Source organism: Emys orbicularis, assembly GCF_028017835.1.
Source record: "Emys orbicularis isolate rEmyOrb1 chromosome 21 unlocalized genomic scaffold, rEmyOrb1.hap1 SUPER_21_unloc_2, whole genome shotgun sequence".
Taxonomy (NCBI): Eukaryota; Metazoa; Chordata; order Testudines; family Emydidae; genus Emys; species Emys orbicularis.
The window spans coordinates 361,607-375,504 of NW_027045156.1; the positions used below are offsets into that span (position 1 = coordinate 361,607).

At 58.1% G+C, this 13,898-nt stretch overlaps 1 protein-coding gene across 1 annotated transcript; it reads left to right on the plus strand.

Annotated features, from left to right (window-relative positions):
- The first annotated feature begins 317 nt into the window (after positions 1 to 317).
- FTSJ1 (FtsJ RNA 2'-O-methyltransferase 1) lies at positions 318 to 8,500 on the plus strand. Its single transcript, XM_065423087.1, has 11 exons — positions 318 to 356; positions 4,176 to 4,319; positions 4,733 to 4,802; positions 5,186 to 5,291; positions 5,387 to 5,465; positions 5,599 to 5,651; positions 6,053 to 6,106; positions 6,435 to 6,537; positions 7,368 to 7,451; positions 7,767 to 7,870; positions 8,064 to 8,500. Exons 2-11 carry the CDS (start codon positions 4,199 to 4,201, stop codon positions 8,295 to 8,297), a joined length of 1,008 nt encoding a protein of 335 aa, XP_065279159.1. The 5' UTR covers positions 318 to 356; positions 4,176 to 4,198; the 3' UTR covers positions 8,298 to 8,500.
- The last annotated feature ends 5,398 nt before the right edge of the window (positions 8,501 to 13,898 follow it).

The following is a 13,898-nucleotide window of genomic DNA, read 5'->3' on the forward strand; positions in this document are numbered from 1 at the left end:
AGGGCTCTAGGTCACATGACCCATGGAGACTACAATTCCCACAATGCAGTGCTGCAGTAAGACTTTCCCTCACTGCTGTCCTGCAATGCGCATGCGCCGGTCGAATGAGTCTCCCCCCCGCGTGCGCTTAGGCTTGCTGCGCAGGCGCAGTGAAAGCGGGCCGGTCTCTGCGCAGGCCCACTGAAGAAAATCCGCCGCCGTCAGCCCAGCTCCGTTCCCCACAGTCCGCAGCTCCTGCCCCCCGCGGCCCGACTCCTTCCCCCCCAACGTCGGCGCCGCCCTAGCTTCCGCCTTGGGAAAGAACCACTTCCGGTTCGGCGCCGTCTCCCCGGGCGGGTTCGGTCGCGTCCGGCGCGGTAAGCAGCGGTCGGGCAAGGAAGGTTGTGCGCCTGCGCCGCCGGGGGGGGGGGGAGCACGTTCCAACCGCCGCAGGCACGTGCCCGTGCTGCGCGTGCGCCGTCGCTTCCCCCTGTGCGGTGCCCGAACGTTGGGCCTCAGGGCGCATGCGCAGAGGCGATACCAATTAAGGTGGGTCCTACAATAACAGATCAGGTTGGATGGGGCTGTGTGTGAAGGTGTTTGCCAGTGATGTATTATTGTAGGCCCTACAATAATATATGCGTATTCATTTGGGGGCTACAATAATATGTGGCTATTTATGTAGGTCCTACAGTAATATTTGGTTTATTCCTGGTGGAGATGGATTCAGCACCTTGGGACAACACAACTGACTTATTGTAGGACCTACAATAACATATCCATAATTTACTAGGACTCTGGGTCAATCTACCTATTAACGCAGGGCCTACAATCACACATATGTAATTAATTTAGCTCCAGTGACAATATACATATTCACGGAGGGCCGACAATCATGTATTCTTAATGCAGAACCTGTGTCAACATACTTCATTAACGCAGGGCCTAGAATAATATGCCTCAACTTAATTTGGATCCGGAAAATAAATGATATGAAAGGAATTGCAAGGTGATTGCGGGAGGGAGCGTTACCTGTCAACAGAGACCCCTCACCTTGGATATGTTTCTGAGGACAAAGGTATAGAGAAAAGCAAAGAGGATAACACCACAGATAAGGTGGCAAAAACTATAGGGTGAAGCTGAAAAGGCCTTTAGGGTGTGGTTATGGAGAGGAGAGGTCGGCACCACGTGTGGAAGAACTGGATAAATCTGGGGATTTTATAGTGACAAGTGGTGGGTGAATCAAAAGGGAAAGCTTCACTCCCAAAGAAACTTGGTGATGGGGCGAGGAAGTACAAGAAGGGTTAAAAGATAACGGGGAAAAGTTTAAACCTGCCGAAAGAGTAGGAGGAGGCATACAAGAATGTAGTTGCAAAAGCGAAAGCAAAGGACGGTGAGGAACTTTATGCACGACTTGGAACACAGGAAGGGGAAAAAGAAGCGTATCGACTGGCAAAAGGACAGGACAAGCACCAAAAATATATAGAAAGTGAGGTTCAGGTTCATCAAAGATGAAACTGGTGGGCAGTCCCATAAAGGATCCGTGGAACAGGATTTTGAACAAATGCAGAAAGCCCGGGAGAGCCCTCCCACTTCAAAAAGCACCGATCCCTTTCTTGTTCAATTTCGTCCTGAATGCCCTCACATCAAGATTGGCTGTTTGTCTAAAAGATCAACTCTAGGAATTATTTCGGGGAAGTTTTGTGGCCTGGGTTATACAATACATTTACAACTATTATTTAAGGACAGTCTCTAAGCAGCATTTTTCTTACTTTGCTTATCTGTAAATTTTGCTTATTATCGATGGAAATAATTTTTTCGTCTGTTGGTGGGTGTCTGGTAAAATCGATGTTTACTAAGATTTACTGTTTAAAGAAAACTCTATTCCTTCCATGCCTAAAGATAGTCTAGAAGAGGATCTTGATGTCCATCTGGAGAGACATATTGGAGAATCATGGGCTCAAAATAAACATGTGATTTCAATAGTGTGGACACTCAAGAATTAGCCCTGAAGCTAGATGGGCAGGCAGTACCGAAAATGTAAAGTTTCAAGTATCTTGAGTTCCAGAATCCGGGAAAATGGGGAAATAGAGGACTAAATTAGAGCTAGAATAATAAATACCTGGCTCAGACGGAGAGAAGTGGTGCGGTACGTATCAGGAAGATACTGATCAAATTAAAAGGGCAAGTGTAGAAAACGGTGCTCCGTCCCGTGTTAATGCATGGCGGAACAAAGAAGAAACGTGAGGAAAGTATCTGTTCTGCAGAAACGCGCACATTGAGGTGGATGAGTGGTGAAAACAAGAAGGACCATGCGAGGGATGTGTATGTTGGAGACATACTCAAAGTAACCCCCATAAAGGAAAAAAAGTCCCAGATCATTTGGTCACAAAAGCGCAGGCTGGACAATTATGTAGGTAAGAGAGTCCAGAAGATCAAGACTGATGGAAAAAGACAGAGAAGCCAACCCAAGAATAAGTAGTAGCCTGATAGAAGATATGAATTGAACAGAGCAGTTTGGAGGGAGAGGACTCGTACAGCGAAGTCTGTTTGGATAAGGAAGACGACTTAATTTGAGGCTTGTATCAGTAAATCATTTAAAGTAGGGCCTACTATAACAGATCCACATCGACCCGGCTTCTTTGTCAGTACGCCTGTTATTTAGGATTGCAGGGTTTTGATTTTTGTCGGTAAATGTCGATTTCACCGCCCACATCGACAGAAAAATATTTCCAGCGATAATAGTCTAAATTCCCGGCTAGGCAAAGTAAGAGAAATCCTGCTTGGGACCTGATTGAGGATATTGACTTTATATGCTGGATAGTCGAGGAAGAATTGCTCCTCCCTGATTTCGACAAAATATACACGGGCCAGAAGTATGTTGTTAAACTTATTGCAAACGAGTTGGTCACTAACTGCGAAACAGACTGGTGACAATGCTGCTGGCATTTGTATGTTTTGACCTGTGGTGTTGACAACTTGTAACAAGTATAAAGCTTTAACTTTTGGAATCTCGGCATCTCCCGTCATTAAGCAATTGTCTCACCCGGCCCATGATTTCCTGCAACTGCAGAAGTCTAAATTGATAAAAATAAAATGCGTGAAGACCATCATTTTGGGAACCTGTGAATATTTAAATGGATGAAACCAGAAAAAAGCACTTAAAAATAAATGTTGATATTATCCATTGAAATTATACTAAGAAGTCTATTTCTGCCAAACCTCCCATTATTGCAGGGCTATAGAAATTTGGTCCACTGCCACTGTACCTATTAAGGTAGGTGCCTCTGGTGTCCGAGGGTCACGCTACAAGCAGCCTACCTCAGTTTCCCTTTTTCAACTAGTCAAAACTTCAGCCAGGTTTTTCTTGGTTAGAAATACTCCTCCTTGGGTTTGTGACGGGTTGGACCCCCTGGGATGTCACCCAGTGTGCGGGGACACCACTGAGTCTACCTGTTCTGCCAGCCTGGGCCCCCTTTTACCTGTCTTGCTGAGCCAGACTCTTCAAATCTCCTCTCACACACCCACAGGCTGGGCCCAGGTCTTTCCCCCTGTAGTCATCTTGGGTGGGGTAGCCGGGGAGAACTGACTTTGTTTCCCTAGTGTGACCCCCCGTCGCTTACGGTGGAAATTACAAGACGTCCCAGGGAATGGTTTAGTATCAGGTGATAGGATCACAGCGTCCGTGAGGCAGGGGCCGTATGGAGGAGCTTTTCACAGTCCGTTGTCCTCGCTGACGGGCCATCCGCCTGTCTGGCTTTTCCGTCCGTGTGCCTGAAATGTGAGCAGGGGGCGTCACCCAAACCAGCAGAGTTGAAATACAGATACAGAGTCCATATTCCCAACTTCAGATACAGACATTTGAGTCCTGGGCCATTAAAACTATTTTGAAAGGGCCTCCGATAATATATCCACGTTCATTTAGGTCCAGGGCCATTATACCTGTTAGTGTAGGACCTACAGTAACATGTCCGTGTTCATTTAGAACCTGTGTCCATATATCTATTAATGTAGGGCCTACAGTAATAGATCCCTAATTAATTTGGCTCCAGTGCCCTCAGACCTATTATTGTAGGGCCTACAGTAATGTGTCTCAGCTAATTCCGCCTTAACAACACAAAAGTCTTTTAGTTAAGAATGACCCCGGTGCCAAGCCAGGAAGGGTGGGTAACTGGCCCTCATCCTTTGCCCTCCAGGCCCGGGGGGCGTCAGAGCCGAAATGGGGCGCTCGTCGAAGGACAAGCGGGACATCTACTACCGCCTGGCGAAGGAGGAGGGCTGGCGGGCCCGCAGCGCCTTCAAACTCCTGCAGCTGGATGAGGAGTTCCAGCTGTTTGAGGGTAAACCGGGAACCGGCCCCAGCCCCCGCCCGCAGCTCCTTCTATTAGGTGTATTATGGTAGCCCCCGTCTGTTGTGCCGGGCGCTGCACAAAGCCCATGGGAGATTGGGGTCCCATTGTGCTGCCCAGTCTCTTGGGAGAGAACCCAGGAGTCCTGGCTCCCAGCCCCCCCCTGCTCTAACCCGCCAGACCCCACTCCCCTCCCAGAGCCGGGGGAGAACCCAGGCGTCCTGGCTCCCAGCCCCCCTGCTCTAACCACCAGCCCCCACTCCCCTCCCAGAGCCGGGGGGAGAACCCAGGCGTCCCGGCTCCCAGCCCCCCCCTGCTCTAACCACTAGCCCCCACTCCCCTCCCAGAGCCGGGGGAGAACCCAGGCGTCCCGGCTCCCAGCCCCCCCCGTTCTCTCCCTGCAGGGGTGCGCCGGGCGGTGGATCTCTGCGCTGCCCCGGGCAGCTGGAGCCAGGTTCTGAGCAGGAAGCTGAAGTGAGTGTGTGTGTGTGGGGGGGGCTGGAGGCGAAGGGAGGATGGGTGGCAGGGGTTGGGGCAGGGTAGCAGGAGGTGATATGGGGTAGATGGGGGAATGGGAGGGGGGTGGGACTGGGGGATTGGAAGGGTGAAGGCGGGGTGGGGAGGGGCGCAGTGGTGTGGGGGGATAGGACAGGGGCTGGAGGGGGCAGAGGAGGCAGTAGAGTAGAAGAGGGCGGGACGGGGTGGGGGGAGATGGGGCAGGAGGGAGTGGGGTGGGGCAGAAGGGGCGGGGTGAGATGGGAGGGGAGAAGGGGTGGGACTGGGGTGTAGCAGCGGGTGGGAGGGGGAAGGTCCCCCCCAGGCTGTCTCTCACCCCCCGTCCCCCCCCCATCCCCCAGGGGCAGTGCTGGGGAGGGCCCTGACTCCGTGAAGATCGTCGCAGTCGATCTCCAGGCCATGGCTCCGCTCCCGGGGGTCGTCCAGATCCAGGGGGACATCACCAAGGTACGTGGGGGGCCCACGCCAGCCCATTCCTGCCCCCCCCCCGATCCGAGTCCGTCCGTCCCGACCCGTAACCCAGCCCGTCTGTCCCCCGCCAGGTCTCCACGGCGCAGGAGATCATCCAGCACTTTGAAGGGCAGCCGGCCGACCTGGTGGTCTGCGACGGGGCCCCCGACGGTGAGTGGGAGCAGCCCCCCCCCCAGCTCCAGGTGGGAGGGGGGTGGGAGGCCCCTCGCTGGCGCCCCCTGGAGGGCACCGCGTAGGGTAGGACTGGGCCCCACTGAGCCCCCTCTCCCCTCCTGACTTGCAGTGACCGGCCTTCACGATATCGACGAATACATCCAGGCGCAGCTGCTGCTTGCGGTGAGTACCCCGCCCGGCCGCAAGGGGGCACCCCCTGCCGAGCCCCGTTCCCCACAGCACGGCACCCCCTGTCAGGTAATTCCATTCCCCAATCCCCCACCGCAGTTTCAATCGCTACCTATCCCAAATGGCTGTTCCCCAGCTGCCCCGACCCAGAGGTGGCTGCATCTTAGTGCCGGGTGAGCCATCCCCATGCGGCGTTATGTGTGGCTGTTCCCCAGCCGCCCCGCCCCAGAGGTGGCTGCATCTCAGTGCCGGGTGAGCCATCCCCATGCGGCGTTATGTGTGGCTGTTCCCCAGCTGCCCCGACCCAGAGGTAGCTGCATCTCAGTGCCAAGAGAGTTTTCCCTTTTTTATTAAGGATTTTGGCATTTGTTGATAATTTCTCCTTCTCATTCCAGGCTCTGAACATCACGACCCACGTGCTGAATAAAGGAGGCACCTTCGTGGCCAAGGTAAATATTAGGCCCTCTAAGAAGCCCCAGGGTCCTAGCTGAAGGGGTAACAGCCACAAGGGGGTGGCTCACCTGGTGCTGAGATGCAGCCACCTCTGGGGTGGGGCGTCTGGGGAACAGCGACCTCTAGCTGTAGCCATGTCTCTGGACGATTGGAGTTGTAACTGAGGGAGTTAGGGGTGTGATGCCAGGGGGCAACATACTGGTGGGGGGCTGGGCAGGGGTGCTCTCCCCTGGCAGTCAGGGCCGGGCACTGGGGACGCCTTTGGCACCGTCCCTGCACTGCCCCCTGCTGGCCTGTCACCCTGTCCCCACCTCCCTGCCCTAGATCTTCCGGGGGAAGGACGTGACGCTTCTCTACTCCCAGCTCCGCATCTTCTTTCCCGACGTCACCTGCGCCAAACCCCGGAGCAGCCGAAACTCCAGCATCGGTGAGGGCAGAACCGGGCGCCCCAGGGGGGTTGCAGAAGGGGGCAGATCCGGGGGTTGGGAAGGTATCTGGGGTGTCCAGACTGTGACAGATCCAGCTGGGGGTCCCGCACAGGGACCCAGCTGCTCTGTCCCCGGGTGGGTTAAGTCTCTGGGGGCAGGGATCTGTTTGATATTGGGGGGGCACACGCAGATCCTTTTATCTAGCACCCCCTCCTCAGAGCTGGCAGCGCTGCCCAGCACCTGGGCTCGGTGCCAACCCCACACGCTCCCTGGAGCTTGCTTGCTCTGTGCCCAACATTAGAGACAGACACACTTTGCCTGGAGCCCCACACATCGGTGATCAGCAGGGGGCGCTCTCCCCTGGCAGGCAGGGCTGGGCAGTAATGGGCACCGTGGGGCGGGGGGCTCAGCGGGGGGCGCTCTCCCCTGGCAGTCAGGGCGGGGCACTAGGGGGCAAAGCAAACAGGTATCACATTCTGTGCCTCACCTGGCTACACTGGGTCCCATCAACCTGAGGCCTGAGATGCCCAAATCTGTTCTGTCTCGTCTCCTGTCGGGCCCCCCCTTGCCAGCCTCGCCTGGTGCCCCCGGCCCTTGCCAAGGGGATCTGCACCGGGGCAAAGCTACACCCTTGCTCAGTGCTCGGCTGGTCTCCGGAGCGATTCCCTCTCGATGGGCGGGTGTTTAACATCGACGTCCTTTGCCACCCGCCGCTTGGCGAAGGGCTGGGAACCCAGCTCGGGGGGCAGTGCCTGCCGCACGGGGTTTGCGTCCGCTCCAGGCGCCCCGGCTCGCCGCACCCCCCTAACCACATCTCTCCCACCTCCAGAGGCCTTCGTTGTCTGCCGGGGGTACTGCCCGCCCGAGGGCTACGTGCCGAATATGTCCAACCCCCTGCTGGACCATTGCTACGGTAAGGAGCTGGGCTGCAGAGAGTGGGGGGCTCGGGGGCACCGTGCTGTGGGGCGCAGGGCTCAGCAGGGGGCGCTCCCCCCTGGCAGGCAGGGCTGGGGGGCACCGTGCCGGGGGAACAGGGCTCAGCATGGGGCGCTCTCCCCTGGCAGGCAGGGCTGGGGGGCACCGTGCCGGGGGAACAGGGCTCAGCAGGGGGCGCTGTCCCCTGGCAGGCAGGGCTGGGGGGCACCGTGCCGGGGGGAACAGGGCTCAGCAGGGGGCGCTCTCCCCTGGCAGGCAGGGCCGGCTCTTGCTCACATCTGTCCCTTTCCAGATGTGGATTTTAACCAGCTGGAAGGTCCCAACAGAGTCATTGTCCCGTTCTTGGCCTGTGGGGATCTGAGCGCCTACGACTCGGACAGGACGTATCCCCTCCAGGTGAGACTGCAGGGATGGGGGCAGGATCCTGGCGGGGCGGGGAATCAGGAGGGGATCTCAGAATTGGGGGGGCCGGGCGGGATGGGGAATCGCAGGCTGGGGGGAATGGGGGCGGGATCCCGGCAGTGGGGGGGGCGGGCATGCTGGCACCCCCTACTCCTCTATCTCTCTCTCTCTCTCGCCCCCTCTGCAGCTGGCCCCAGGGAAGGAATACAGCTATGTGCCCCCCACCCAGCCCCCCATCCGTCCCCCCTACCAGGAAGCCTGCTTCTTGAAGAGGAACAACCTATTGGCTAAGGAGCCCGGGCCGTCCCCATTGGAGGAGGCTGGCCCCGCCCCCTCGAAAGGGTCAGCACCGGAACCTCAGGGCTGCCCTCCGGAGGCAGCTGTTGAAAATGTCCTGGCGTCTCTGTCCGTGTCACCGTAGCGCACGGGCGTGTGCGTGTGTGTGTGCGTGCGCGTGCGTGTGTGTGCGCGTGTGTCCCCCTCTCCGCCGGGGATGAGCCCTGCTCTGAATCTGTGAAAAGAGCATTTTAATTTAACCCTTTGTGGCCAGTTTTGCAGGGGGCTCTGCCCGCCCCCCCTCCCCCCCATGGCCTCTGTTTTAATAAAGACTCGCGGAGATGTCATCAGTGGATGCCTTTCAACCCCGGCCCTGAATCACCTGGGCAATCTTCCCCTTCAGGGATATCATGGAGCAGGGAGTTCTGCTGGTTAATGGCGGCAGCGTCTTCCCTCGGTTAAGGGCCCACCCGTTGGTTCCTTAGCCCCTTTGAAGCTGGCACTGGAGAGCCTGTCTCAGCCGGCGTTGCTTTATTTTGTGCGTTAATGGAGCCCCCCGGCTCTGGCCCGCTGCCCCCGCAGTCCTCTACGAACACAGAACAGAATGACAGGCCCCGCTCCAAAGAGCTGATGGTCTGCGTACTCTGAGCCTCCTTTGATTGCCCTAGATGCAGCCAAGGAAACAGGGTCAGACACGATATTAATGAGAAATAATGCAGACATCCCAAAAATAACACCGACACCCCCTCCCGCTCTAGCTCGCCGAATGGCTCTTCCGGTGCGTCCTCTGGGAGGTATCTGCTTAAAGACTTAGCAGCCGTGCTGGGTAGACAGAGAGGCCTTCCGCGACAGCAGTTTCATATCCCCCGCCATTCGTAAGTACAGGGGGGTCCCCTAGATCACCCTAATTATACAACAGCACTTAGCATTTGATCTCCAGCTCCTGCCTCATCCCCATTCTTTCTGGGGGTCAACCAGTTTCCACCCCCCCCATCCTCTTGGGGAAGCGTCGCCTCCTGCAGTATCCTGTAGCAGGGAGTTCCGCAGATTAACACCATCTGTCTTCTACCTCTGCCTGCTCCCTGCCCCATGTGGGGTGGGGTCCCGCTTATACCACGGTGACGTCATGGGTGCTGGGTTGGTTCTGGACTCCGTTGGGATGGGCGTTGGTTTTCCTGGGGGGAGACCCATTTGCGGGGACCCCGGGACTCAGCTCTCCCATCTCGAGGGCCCCCGGGGGAGTTCCAGCTGGCCAGCCCTGGCCCAGCCCCCCTCCAGGTCGGGGGAAGCCGGGGCTGAAATGGAAGCGATCCAACGGTGTGTGCTCGATTCGGCAGAGGCTCTCATCGGGGGAGTAGCAGGGGTTGAGGCCAGTCAGGGAGGCGCTGTCCTCCCCAGAGCCACTAGGGGGCACCTGTGTCTGGGAGGCCTGGTTCTTGGTGCTGGTTGGGCTCTCCGGGGTGAGCTCGTCCCGTCGGAAACAGTAATGAGCGAAGAGGCTGATGAGAAACATCTCCACCACCAGGGAGTAGTAATAGATAACTGGGAAGGGAGAACGGTGAGGTTAGAACAGCGCCCCCTTTTGCCCGGCCCTGACTGCCAGGGGCGAGCGCCCCTTGCCCCCACCCTAGCGCCGCCCCGGGGGATTGCTGTGGGTGGACTCACTCTGGGAGCGGGTATCGGCCGAGAGCGGAGGCTGGCAGGGAATGGCCCCCAGGGCCCCCATGGTCTCCAGGATGCCGCTCTGCAGGCCGCACACAACAAGGACCAGGATGATGCAGACGAACTTGGAAGGCAGGTTGTAGCCGGCCAGGGCCGGCTGGGTGGCCTTGTAGAAGAGCAGGTAGCCATAGAAGGAGAGCAAGGTAGAGATACCAATGATGGCGTTGATGTAGGAGTTGGGGTTGGTGTAGCTCACCTGCAGGAGAGGCCGTGGGTCAGAAGATGGGTCTGGGTGGTCTGTCAGGCCACCTCCCTCTGTAGGGTAACGGCCAGCCCCACGCCCAAGGGTAACGCCCAACCAACTCACTCCCACACCCAAGGGTAACGCCCATCTTCAACTCAACTCTATACCCCAGATAACACAGAAACCTCAATCCAACCCCACCCCATGCCCAAGGATAATGCTCTGCCCAATCTCACACCCGAGGATAATGCTCAACCCAACTCAGTGCCCCCGAGTAATGACCAGTGCCTGGGGTAAGCCTCAACCCAACCTCATGCCTAGGGAGAACACCCAAGCTCAACACAACCCCATGGCCAAGAGTAATGCCCAACCTTGCCCAACACCCAACGGTAAAGTCCAACCTTGACCCAATGCCCAAGGGTAACGTTCAACCCATCCCAGTGTCTATGGGTAACATTCAACCTAACCTTGAGGGTAATGCCCAATCTCTGCCCAACACCCAGGGGTAACGCTCAACCCAACTCTGATGGGTAATGCCCAAAGTCAACTCAACCTGATGCCCAAGGCTAATGCCCAACCCAACACCCAAGGGTAGCGCCCAATGTCAACCCAACCTAACCCCCTCCCCAAGGATAATGCCCAACCTCAACCCAATCCCATATCCAAGGATAATGCCCGGCCCAACCCAATGCCCAAGGGTAACCACCTCAGCCCAGCGCCCTACGGTAACATCCAACCCAACGCCCAAGGGTAACCCTCAACCCAATGCCCAGGGTAACACCTGATGCTACACCCCTGGGTAACAGTTGACCCACCCCAACCTACACTCCATCTTAACACCCAACCCCAATGCTAAGCTGGTGCCGCCATTCCCTGCCCTCGGTAGACGAGTTACCCCCTCTACCCTGAGGGGTCTGCCCACCCCATGCCAGGGAGGGGTAGGGGACGGCATGGGGCCAGAGCGACTCACATCGCCGTAGTCATACTTCTCGTCGGTCCAGAGGATGAGCGTGACGAAGAAGAGGATGGTCCTGATGAGGGACAGCTGGTACACGGCCAGGGTCATCCAGCGTAGGTTGGACCTTGCGGATGGGGAGCGGGTGAGACATGGGGGTGATCAGTTTAAGGGGACTCCCTAGATGACAGCTCCACCTCCTCCACTCAGCCACAGGGCCCCAGAGCGAGAATGACGGTATAGCCTAGGGGTTACGGCACTGGGAGGCGGGAGACCCAGCGACCAGACACCCTGCTCCAATGAGGGAACAGCTTAAATGGGAGAGATTGAGATGATCCATCTCCTCCTTGGGCTGCCTTGCCTGGCTCGGGGAAAAGAGTTCCCAGCCTTGCCGCAGCCCCATATGGAGAATATAGGAATTTGGGTGGCCCCTAGGCGTGCCTCAGTTTCCCCTTTGCTTCATCTGGCTCCCCATTGGGTGCAAAGGGGCTAATGCTAAAGGGGACCATTGTGGCTCCGGGTTAGGGGGCTGGCACGTCAAACCCATGCGCCTAGGAACAACAGAAGAACCCCTGACCCACATCAGGGGGGTGCCGAGGCCAGCTGGGCACGGGAACCCACCGTGGCTGCGGCTGGAGACCCGGGCACAGCGGGATGCGGGGCCAGAGATGCCAGGTTTTAGCTGGCTTCCACCGGCCCTCGGGTCTCAGCTTGGCTTGCCGAGGTCTAAGGACCTGCCGGAAGCCGGGCGTCCGCTCGCGACGCTGCCAGGGGCACTGACCTGGCTCCTAGCTGAGGGCAAGAAGGGCCGGGCACTTACCAGCTGGTGGAAATGTTGGGCAGACAGCAGCAGCAGCAGCAGGGGAAGGGGTTGGGGGCCACGTGCTGACCCCGCAGGCGCTGGACCATGCAGGCCGAGCCCCCAAAGAAATCGGTCACCAAGTCCAGGAATTTCCACAGGGTGATGGAGTGGTAGCTGCGGAGACAGGGCAAGCAAGGTGGCATTGAGATGCTGCTGATGCTGGAGTGGGACAGCTGGGGGAACAGCTGCACATAACGCTGCACAGGGACGGCTCGCCTGGTGCTGAGATGCAGCCACCTCTGGGGCGGGCCAGCTGGGGAACAGCCGTACATAACATTGCCTCACTATGCCCCTCCTCTTTAACTTAAGTCCCGCCCCCTGCTTCCAGGACACTCACATGTTCGCAACAAAGTTACAGACGAAGGAGGATCGGGGGATGTACATGGCAATGAGGGACATGCTGCTGAACACCTGGGGATGGAGCAGAGAACAGTGTCAGGGGAGCCCGGACTCCTGGGTTCTCTCCCTGGCTCTGGAGGGGAGTGGGGTCTAGTGGTTAGAGCAGGGGGGGCTGGGGGCCTGGACTCCTGGGTTCTTTCTCCGGTTCTGGGAGGGGAGTGGGGTCTGGTGATGAGAGCGGGTGGGGCTGGGAGCCCGGACTCCTGGGTTCTCTCCCAGCTCTGGGAGGGGAGTGGGGGCTAGTGGTTAGAGCAGGGGGGGCTGGGAGCCCGGACTCCTGGGTTCCATCCCTGGCTCTGGGGGGGAGAGGGGTCTAGTGCCTAGAGCAGTGGGGGGCTGGGGGGCTGGGGGCCAGGACACCTGGTTTTTAGCCCCAGGTCTGAGAAGGGAGTGGGGTCTAATGGGTTGAAGCAGGGCAGGGCTGGGAGCCTGAACTCCTGGGTTCTCTCCCCGGCTCTGGGAGGGGAGTGGGGTCTGGTGGTGAGAGCGGGGGGGGGGCTGGGAGCCCGGACTCCTGGGTTCTCTCCTGCCTTACCGGGTAGACCCCCAGGATCCAGAGGGAGAGGCTGGTCCTGCGGGAGGCGCCCCGGCGGCGTAGGAAGAAGCCGGTGTGCTCCAGGAAGAGGCCCAGCTGCACCAGGCCCAGGGCCGTGGGAATGAGGAAGATCCACAGCTGGGCTTGGAACACTGGGGGGTGGGGGGGTGAAGGCAGACAGAGGGGTGAGCCTGAGCCCCACAGAGCTCCTGCTCCCCCCAAGTGCCCACCCCGGGCTGACACCTCCCCCTCCCCAGGGACACCCCCTCCATTCGGGCCTGATTCCCTTCCCCATGGCTGCATGCTCCCCCCCTCCACTCTGGTCCTCGGGGCGCCCGGACGCCTGGGTCCCACCTTGGAAGATCTCTGAGGACAGGGGGAACTGGCCGCTGTGGAGGGTGCAGTTTTGGGGTCGCGCCATTTCTGCCCTCCCCTCCCTCCGCTCCCCTCTCTTCAGACACCGCCCGGCGTCCTTGATTCTCTGTTTCCAGCTTCCCCTGCCCTCTCCCCCCCCACCCAAGGAAGGAGCCTTCCTTGTTAGTCACTGTATTAATTAATCATTGACCCAGCCCAGGTGCGAGCGCCAGGTAACGGGGTCCAAGTCCGGCTTCCTCCACTTGCTGGGCAGCGGCGAACGGTTCGGTGGCTGAGGCCTGTGGAACTCTCTGCCACTAGATGGAGAGCTCACGGCTCCTGGGTCCTATCCCCAGCTCTGGGAGGGGAGTGGGTTCGAGCGGGTTGGTCTAGCTCCTGGCAGGATGGGGCTCCGCTCTCAGCTGGGGTGTCTGGCACCACGGAGGCCCCCAATCTCAGTCTGGTGGGGAGATGGGGGGGCGGCACCCATTGCAACAGGGGACCTGATCCTGGTGATAATGCAAATGATTAATAAGTCATTAATAATGAAGCATGAATGAGTGCCAAAGGCTTTGAGTTTGAAATGAGAAGCCCCACCATCGATTAACGACGCGTTATTATTAAAGCGCGGATGGCTCATTAAGCAATCCAGCCAGCAGGAGGCAGGAGTGGTTCTGTGCATACATTGTGTTTATTATTTATTTTACAGGTAACAAATCCGATACTTGGGGGTTT